The 10,225-nt window shown below is 38.6% G+C and overlaps 1 protein-coding gene and 1 non-coding gene across 5 annotated transcripts; one reads left to right on the forward strand and one right to left on the reverse strand.

Annotated features, from left to right (window-relative positions):
- Positions 1–90: 90 nt before the first annotated feature.
- On the forward strand, positions 91–5,323 carry BLOC1S6 (biogenesis of lysosomal organelles complex 1 subunit 6). Of its 4 annotated transcripts, none has more exons than XM_053465156.1 (6): positions 91–261; positions 739–828; positions 2,151–2,295; positions 2,939–3,026; positions 3,414–3,500; positions 4,023–4,572. In XM_053465156.1, exons 2-6 carry the CDS (start codon positions 756–758, stop codon positions 4,140–4,142), a joined length of 513 nt encoding a protein of 170 aa, XP_053321131.1. In that variant the 5' UTR covers positions 91–261; positions 739–755; the 3' UTR covers positions 4,143–4,572. The 4 variants fall into 4 exon arrangements, with proteins under 4 accessions (XP_053321131.1, XP_053321132.1, XP_053321133.1 ...); XM_053465157.1 differs by having other exon boundaries at positions 97–249; XM_053465158.1 differs by lacking the exon at positions 91–261 and adding an exon at positions 5,069–5,323 and having other exon boundaries at positions 658–828; positions 4,023–4,184.
- A 2,599-nt stretch (positions 5,324–7,922) lies between these two features.
- LOC128492965 (small Cajal body-specific RNA 15) lies at positions 7,923–8,052 on the reverse strand. Its single transcript, XR_008354173.1, has one exon. It is a non-coding gene; the product is annotated as a small Cajal body-specific RNA 15 (non-coding RNA).
- Between the last annotated feature and the right edge of the window lie 2,173 nt (positions 8,053–10,225).

The raw sequence follows: 10,225 nt of genomic DNA on the forward strand, positions 1-10,225 counted from the left end.
ACAAACAAGGAGTCACATGACCGCGCGAGCTCGTGCTAGTCACGTGATGAATCGCAGGTACGCGCACTGCCTTCCGCGAGCATCCTGACCTATCCGTATCAGGAGCAGTCGGCTCGTTATACTCTGCATGATGCCAATTAATAGAGGCGTACTTCCTAAATCACTTTAGACTCTTGAAGTGGCCGGTGACATAAAGCTCGAAACGCTACGGTTCAGCTTTTGTGGCGTTCCTGTTAGAATGTGATTGCGGTAAAAGCGTTGGTACGGTTTGCTGATCCTTATCTATATCTGCAGCCAGTGAGAAAGTCCATGTAAGAGTAGGAAGTAAGGAACTGTTTTCTTGATTTTGGGAAATCCGTAACATGATAAAGGGCCGCCCGCCATTATCGCTACAGTAAAGTTATAAAGCAGGATCACCATACGGTATTGTACTGTTCCGCTTCAAATAGAATCCTTTGTAATACGAGATAAGATAGCGATACACGGATAACGCTGCGGTGCCTGTGTGTATAGAAATCTATGCGTCCGTGACAGACCTTTTGGCCAATCGCGGTTTAGTTAATATTAGTTGATAAGGACCTTCTGTAGATTATTTTTTTACAAAAAACTTTATTAGCACCAGGCATTCATTTACAACAGTGCCAAGCTATAGTGAAAGAGAGACCGAGTTCCGGGTTTTCAGTTACAGAGTCACATGCTCTAGTTTTGATCCGGCTGATGTATGTTTCTCATCCGTAGAGTAAGATCTGCATTTAATGGAGGAAGAAGGGAATAGCGATGGACTTTCGGTAAATGGCAGCCTGCAGACCCCAATGCAACACGCTGAGGGTATGTGCGTTACCTTTCATTACTGCTCTTACTGTATGCAGGTTTACATCACTTTCTTCTTTATGGGAGCTTGTACTTGAGCTGTTGGTTTCCTATTGACTAGTAGTTCCTAGTATTGACCCCTGGAGTACTGTTCCATGTATCTACTACCCTTTTCAAGGAAGTAGTTAACGTAGGTTTAGCATCTATGCATACGGTACCAGCACCAAAGAAAAAAAACAGTGTTTATGGGATATGGTTTGCTGACAGCACCCCAAACGGTTCCCTATTGTAGCTCCAAGACGAGCCATACGGTACAAAAGGAGTAAAAAGAGCCCAACCTGCGGTAGTTATTTACATGAATGTGCGTTGTTTGCATTCCTGTGCGTCGCTGCTGTCTGCATCATTCTTACGCATTCCACACACCGTTATTTTCACTTCAATTTCCTCTGAGATGGTTTTTGAGTAGTTAGAATCCGCTGAAGAAAAAGCAGTCGGAGGTGGCTAAACGTGTCGTTTTTTTTTTTTTGTTTGTTTTTCTCTGATTTTTACCACGTAGTGAAAAATGCAAACCAAAAGCACGTTAGTCTCCTGTTTTTCCTTCTTCTCGTACCGCCTGCTCTGATCAAAAGTGTGTCGAGAGACTAGAATTGACAGAATTTCTCTTTTATGTCCTAAATGTAGAGTTATGGTTTTAATTCCCTCCCGCTATCGGCTATGGAGGGCCAGCTCTGTAGGATGAAGATCTGGACTGGCCCTGTATAATGCATAATTCAGTGTGTAAGAAGGCTGGTGTAACTGCATTATACAGGTTCCACCAAGCTTTTCTAGAGCAGAAGCTCGCTGGGGATGACTCTTCATCATTCATAGTGCAGCGAAGGAGCTCCCTTTCATGAATGAACCCTGTAGTATGAAGCGCAGGCAGAGCCTAGAACACCACTATAATCTATAGTAAATGAACTTGATGCTCTGTGTTCTGCCGGGGTCATATGATAAACATTAATATAATCGCTCCTTTTCATCTCAGTTCTGGGTAACTAACAAAATTATTTGTGTTTCATCTTTCTTTATGAATGATTCGGCTCTGTGCTCGGTTAACGCGGCCTTCTAACTGGCTTGTTTTCATATATTATAGGGTAGCACCGTATTAAAAAAAAAAAAAAATGCAAATTTTTATCTTTGCTATAATAAGTATGGATACAGTATATATATAACAGTCTTATAGGAGCAAATCAAATAGGGTTTCGCATATTCAGTTTTACACTTTTTTGATTGAATCGTTGTTTTGGGATGATGGTGTTTTTTTGTTTTTTTTTCTGTTTACCTATTGAAATGTTTGGCAGGTGCCTGCAGTGATATGATTGATGAAGGATTGCCGGAGGATTTGCCGTCTATTAAAACGAGTGCGGTGGATTTGCTGAGTGATGGTCTCGTTTCTCACTACTTGCCTAACCTCCAGAGTTCGAAGCTTGCCCTACAGGAGCTCACGTATGTAAAATAAATGACGGGCAGCTGACTTGGTTGGCTTGTCCATGTAGACGTGAATAAAATGTCGACATTTAAGTGAGCCTGGCATTAAAAAACAACAAGGGGCCATTTTTATATGGGTTAACCTATACATTGTGGGTTAAAAGTTATGTCTAATCTTAAATTTCTCCCCATTATTTCTACACTAGCCTTAAAAATGATTCCCATACAAGTGTAACCGTGTATATATGAATAAGTGCTTGCGTAAATTTGCTTGCCCTGTATTGTGGAATCGTACGGGAGGCAGTCTGTGTGATTGCGCATGGACACGGCACCCAGGCAGCCATATTAGACTGTCCCAGAAACGGGCACCATGGCGTTATATATTAATTTACTAGCACGATGTGTATATATATATAATGTGCTCCTCTTATCTGTAGTGAGCACATTCATCTGATATTTTTCTTGCTGATCTTAAAACTTTTGCCGTATTGACAGTTTTTAGGGTTTTTTGGCAAAGTTAATATGCATACATTTTTTTTTGTCTATAGATTTGTATATGTGAGTTTATTTTTTTTTTTTCACTTGTCAGTGCTTGCCCATGCATTAACTGTGATTTTTTTTTTTTTTTTTTTTTTTTTTTTTTTTTTTTTCCCTGTTATAGGCAGAATCAGGGGGTGTTGTTAGACACGCTTGACCAAGAAATCTCCAAATTCAAAGAGTGTAATTCCATTCTGGATATCAATGCTCTCGTGAGTAGCACAAAACGGAGTTCTTTGCGTTCTGTGATTAATCTTTAGTAGTTTCAATGTTAGATTGTGAATATCCTCCAGCGTACAAAAATATACATGCAGCGCGTCCTAGGAAATATAAAGAATACTGAGTCCCCGTGAGAGCTTTGCCAAGGGATAAAGATCTATTTTTTTTTTTAATTAATTGATGAAGCGATTAGAAACTATAAGATCTCCAGTGATTCATTTTGATGTGTTAAGTGGAACAATCTTATATCGCACAACAGCTACTTAATTGTGAAGAAACGGATTTTTGGGGCAGCGTCAGATTCCACTTTTATATTTCCATACACGAGATATATTTTGATTACTTGCACATTACTTTTTCACTTTGTTTTACGACTATAGTTTTCAGAAGCAAAGCATTACCACAACAAACTGGTCAGTATTAGGAAAGAGATGATTATGCTGCATGACAAGACCTCAAAGTTAAAGGTAAGCTTGTTTTTGACTCGATACAGAAACACCCAAGTTGTTGGGGAGGGGCAAGTACATTTACTCCTGGTTGTGCTGCCTCTGTTGCCCCATGGCATAACCTGAATGGTTTTAATATGTCTAACCCCCCTGCATTCTACTCCTGGGGAGATGTGTGGATAAAGTCTGAACATCTAATGGCCTTGATCTTGATGACTAGCTTTCAGGGCCACAATCTTCAGTTGGCATGAAAGGAGCATCTATAACATGGAGATAAAATAAAGTATTGAACTGTTTGAAAACGGCTTGAAACTACCAAGTAAAGCTTGCCATCGCTGCAATCTGATATCAGAACATCTGCATTATTAGTTTTATTAGAAATGGTACATATACCTTTCATGCACCTAAGACATGGAGTGTTTCATTCAGCCTACAGGGCGTTTACTGACTACGTTTTACTGGGCGTGAGATTTCATTCACTCATTCATTCATTCGTTCGGTTCAGCATGTGTGTTTCTCACAAGCCGGTGTGTTTCTCTGCAGAAAAGAGCTTTAAAGTTACAACAGAAGAAACAGGAAGAAAACCTTAAGCAGGAACAGCAGCGAGAGCGTGAATTCGAAAGAGAGAAGCAATTAACGGCAAAACCAGCAAAAAGGACATGAAAGGCTTGGCACAGGGTTCCTGCTCTAAGGACGCAGGTGGATGTGTGTTGGAGAACAGATTTGCTTTACTTGCCCTGTACACTATCCATTTAAACTGACTTTGAAGCTGATCCATCCAGATTTTAGGCTTTTTTTTTTTATTCTTTTTTTTAACGCATTACAATTAATTTGAAGTGGCCTTCACAATAGAAGTTTCAGATGATGGGTTTAGTGTCTGGAAATCCAAAGGTGACTCTAGGTTTAAGCAGAATAACGAATGCTCTTTATAGAACAACGTTTGAATGTGATGCTTTAACACCTTCTTGTCCTGAAAGGGCCATAACATAGCCCCATCAGTTTTAATTAACGTCCTGATGTAGTATGGTTTTATTTTATTGCTGTGCAGATACTAACTGCAGGCTTCACAACCAGAGGAAAATTCTAATTCGTGGACACGAATTCTGGTTAATAAATTAATGGAATAATATATATTATTGCTATATATACACGTTCTGTTTGGGTTCTCTAGTAGTAGAACGCTATTCCCTATCTCTACCCCTTTGGTCGGAGCAAGTCTTGCACGTCTTCAAAGCTGCCTTTGTAATGTAATATAAAGAAAAATAATGCATAGCTTATCGGACGCTAGTAGTATATGTATCTTAATTGTTCAAGGATAAGCTAGGCTTCTCTTGACTAAGGCATTCTAAACGTGTTGAAGTATTGACATTGATGCCACTAATGGAAAATGCAAAGTAAGACATAATGAAAATAACATTTCATAAAGTAGTATTCAGTTGCCTTAACATTATTTTATTTATGGCAAAATCAGTTGGGCTTATATAAAAAAAAAAATATATATATCTGTCCACAGGTACATGTAAAAGTAGTATTCTGATACATAACAGACATGTTCAAATACTTTCTTAAATGTGTAAATTTTATTCCAGGGCTTTGGAAGTTACAAGTACAGAATGTACATGGTCAGCTGTGTGATAGAGAGAATTGCACTACCCTAACTAAGGATTTGTTTTAAAATGTAAATATGAGGACGCAGGTATTCTCTGCCACAGCCCCGGCTTCATCTTCTGACACTGTACATGTAATTATGAATCTTTCAAGGAATCCATGTCTCGGTATATACTGTACATCGTATTGCGATACTACTGGGCATCGCAAAATGTAAATAAACCTAATAACCCTGGTATATTTTGCATTGTCGTCAATTATAGGACTCCCCCATGTTATCCTGTATGCTGTATACATGTAGAGTTGTTGACCAATGTGACAAAGTACATCCAGCTACACAGGAGGGATGCACGTAGGGTGGGTGTATTCTTGGGGTAATGTTCAGAATAGTAAGGGGCATTGGAAAGCTGTTGATCAATTGGTAAATCTATATTAGATTTTATTTATATGGCGCCAACAGTTTACGCAGCGCTTAATACAATATGTATATTCAAGGGGTATGAAAAGACGAGTATTGACAGACGAAGACAAACCGATACATTAGGTGGAGAGAGCCCGGCTCGCAAGCTTATAATCTTGCGGATATGACAAATTCTGAATATTTCACCGGTTCAATATTCTGTAGATTACTTTTTAATTTGTTACGTAGGCAGGGAAACTGACCAACTTAGCATCAGATGTTTCTTTAAAGTGCACAACATGGGTTTTAGCAATATAAATCTTGCAATACTTCTATGATTGGATGTTGGAAATTGTGAGTCGCACTTGACTGTGGTTAAAGAGAGTCCAATATTGTACTTTTGTTGCTCCCATTGTGATTGACAGTTCCCACAGACATATATATATAATTTTTTTTTTACGTATCTTACTTTCCGTGCATCGTAATGAATGTAAAATAATCTTTAAACCAGTGCAGAGCTGGCAGGTGCCTCGTGCCCCATCTGGTACAGGGGCTTGGCAAGCCTATTGGCCTGATTATTTGCAGAATCCCCCCAGCAAGGGCCACACACACAAATTTAAGATTGATATGTCTGGAGTATCCATTTAACTAAAGCTTAACTTGTATTAATTCCGTGATTCATTATCACTCATGGCAGAGCAAACGCCAGGGGTAACCAAGCCCCTATCTACCTACTAACCACAGGATAGCATGAAAAGTTGAAGTCTGGTTCTCATCTTTTTTGAATGCTGCCTATTGGGACATGAAAATATAAATGAGCTTCACTGTCTGCCTCAATCATCATCTATGAAATTCATTTTATTATAACGCCATGTGACTACTTGATGAAGATCTAGGCCCTGTGGCAATGGTAAGTTACTGGTAAACAGCACCCAAGCGCCTAGTTTCTCATCCTGTGATATAAGTACTGGATGAGGTACTTATTATTATTTATTGTTTTATATAGCGCCATCAAATTCCGTAGCACTGCATAATGGGTAGACAGGACATAACAAGTAGTATGTAACATAACAAATGGACTAACAGAGACAACAGGTGAGGAGGGCCCTGCTCAAACGAGCTTACAGTCTAGAGGGATTTAAGCCAGAGGTACTTCTCATACTGTTACAGTGCACTTCATTGCCTGATTTATTTCATATCTTAATGGTATTTGGGGAGGGGGGATTTCAAGCTTTGAAGCAAAGTACCATGATTAGTTTTTTTTGAGATCCACTTTTTGTTTAGTTTACATCCACTCCTAATGCGGAATTTTTTTTTTCTGAGGGTTTATTACCATTATGAAGCAGTAGGTGGCGATACTGAGCTACAAGTGTTTGATGCAGAAGCTCTGGCTTAATACACTATATGACCAAAAAGTCATGTGCCTTCTGTACTGATGGTGGACGAGAGGGCTTGACACGCAATTAGTGCTTCAATTCATCCCAAAGGCTTTCAGTGGGGTTAAGGTCAGGGTTCTGTGCAAGCCACTTAAGTTCCACACCACACCCATCAAACCGTGTCTTTCCCCCAAGCTGGTGCCACAAGGTTGGGAGCATACCATTATCTAAAAGGTCTTTGTATTTGGTAGCATTCGCGTTACCTTTCAATGAAACCAAGGGGCCCAAACCCTGAAAAACAGCTCCAGACCATTATACCTCCTCCACCAAGCATCACAGTAAGCACCATGCATTGGGGTAGGAAGCGTTCTCCTGGCATCTTCCAAACCCACATTTGTCCGTCAGACTTCCAGAGTCTTGTTGAGGTGTGCTTTACACCACTCCAGCCGACGCTTGGTATTATGAATAGTGAGCCTCGAAAACCATTTTATGGATGCCAATGTTGCTTCCAGAGGTAGTTTGGAACTCTGTAGGAAGTGATACTACAGAGCAAAGGAGACATCTACGCACTTTAGGACTTGGTGGCCCCACTCTGTGAGTGTGTGAGTGTGTTCTACCACTCTCCAATTATAGCACTTATCACAGTGGACAGGGGCAGATCTAGCAGGGCAGACACAAACTGATGGTGCCAAGTTTAAAGTCATTGAGCTCTTCAGTACAGCCCATTCTACTGCCAATGTTTGTCTATGGAGATGGTTGCCCGTGTGCTTGATTTTATACATGTTAGCAATAGGTGTGGCTGAAACACCCAAACTCAATAATTGAGAAACAGAATCTGATGCGAGATAACCATTCGGCTCATCTCATCTGCCTGTTTCTTTTCGTAATGTAAAGACTTGAACCGTTTTCATTCTAAGCTTAGAATTACATTTCTGCTACAAATGGCAATATCTATAAACCTTGCCTGCTTGCCTTTAATTCCTCAGAAACCCCTTTGTGCTGTAGTGTGTGATAGCACAGTACCTCGTATGACTGACTGAGCGATCCCTCTCCTGTAAAAACTGTTGATAGATTAAGTAGGTGCTGAATACACTTTGCCAACAGACCTGTTCATCTATCTGGTGCTGTAGGAGGGTAGTATCAGTAATATCCACAACACTTTCTTGGATTTACTTTCTTAGCCCTCCATATAGCGTTGAGAAACACTTTCTACTTTTTTTGCATTGTTGTAGGGGGGTAGCGGGATTCGAACCCAAGTAGGAGAGGCTGAAACCAGCAATTACCCCTAAGCCACATCAAGGTGGATGGGTGCACCAGGTTAACTTGGTGATGAGCATGACATGTTTCTTCACTTGGTAACGATTGGCAATTACTATGTCGTTTTTTTTTTATAGTTTGCTTTGTTTTGTATTTGTTGTTTGACAGCAGATTTAGCTTTTTGAGACAGAGATTTGTTACTAATACATACTTCCTGCCCCAAATATTTGATTTATTTAGACTTTGTACTTTTCAGTTCCATTTTTTTGTTTTGTATAGTAACATCAGGTATGGGTGAAACACAAGTGCAAGGAATATGTGCTGTATCTATTATCTATCTATCACTCTATCTGTTTGCCTATCTATCTGTCTGTCTGTCTATCTATCTGTCTATCTATAACTATCTGTCTATCTATTATCTATCTATCTATCTATCTATCTATCTATCTATCTATCTATCTATCTATCACTATCTATCTGTCTATCTATTATCTATTTATCATCTATCTATAATCTATCTATATCTGTCTTGTATCTATTATCTATCACTCTATCTTTCTATCTATCTATATCTATCTATCTATCGATATATCTATATATTTTTGTTTGTATTGGGAACAGTGTATAAACCGAAATAGACTTAATCTGCTGACATATAAACACAATGTAACAAATTTGATGTTAGGAAAATTGTTAGAGGTGTAAGAAAAGGAGGAGAAATCATAAGGTTATACTAGAGTCGGAGGGCGATAGATAAATTCAACAACTTCCCAGCCGAGGTGGTAGAGTCTAATACAGTGAAGGAAAGGCCAGCTTAAAGAGCTTTTATGAAGCATTTATACAGGAAGGGACCCTTCTCTGGATTTCCTGCCTTTTACAGTCTTTTTTCATTGTGTTCTATTCTTTCCTTCCTTTTTGGGAATTTCTTTTGCCCTCATGCCTTTTTTTTCCACCTCACTTTCTAACATGTTTTCCCTAATTTGTATTCTTCTACCTTATGTGCCTTTCATATTTTTCATCCTCTTTCTAACATCTGTTCCGCGCAACTCATATACATATACACACACACATACATATACACACATATACATATATATATACACACACACACACATATATATACACATATACATATATACACACATATACATATATATATATACATACATATATATACACATATACATATATACACACATACATATACACACATATACATATATATATATACACATACATATATATACACATATACATATATACACACATACATATACACACATATACATATACACACATATACATATATATATATACATACATATATATACACATATACATATATACACACATACATATACACACATATACATATATATATACACACATACATATACACACACACACATATACATATACACACACATATACATATATATACACATATATACATATACACATACACACACATTATAAATATATATGTATATACATATACACATACGCATACACACACACACACACATATACACACACACACATAAAAAAAAAAAATATATATATATATATATATATATATATATATATATATTTAAGGGGTAGTAGAAGTATTATTAAACACTCATCTACAGACACCAGACAAGCCAGAAGGCTTTTCCCTCAGAAATCTCATGGTCCTGCCACAACCACAAGGGATTCTGGGTAGACGCATGCAAATAAGGTCAACAATGATCACCTTTGCCTCTATATCCACCTTATACATAGATCCCTTGAAAGTAATTGCCCGCTGTACAAGACAGCCTTTAGATAAAACTCGGGAAGAGGTGCAATAGCCAGATCACCGCTCATGGACAGCTGTACATTCCTTCTGGCTTGTCTGGTGTGTGTAGATGAGTGTTTCATAAAACTTCTACTACCCCTTAAATTTAAGTGGAAGGGTTTCCATCACCTTTTACCCACCATAATTTATGTAATGGTATATATGACAGGGATTAAGTTATCCTGAATCCAAGACAAGATCAGAGACTAATTAAGGACTGAGTCTCTGCATCAGGAGTGATGGGTAGGACAGGGGGTCTGAATGGCTCTTATCTGCCATGAAGTGC

The sequence above is a fragment of the Spea bombifrons genome, chromosome 4 (assembly GCF_027358695.1).
Source record: "Spea bombifrons isolate aSpeBom1 chromosome 4, aSpeBom1.2.pri, whole genome shotgun sequence".
In the NCBI taxonomy this organism is placed as follows: Eukaryota; Metazoa; Chordata; class Amphibia; order Anura; family Pelobatidae; genus Spea; species Spea bombifrons.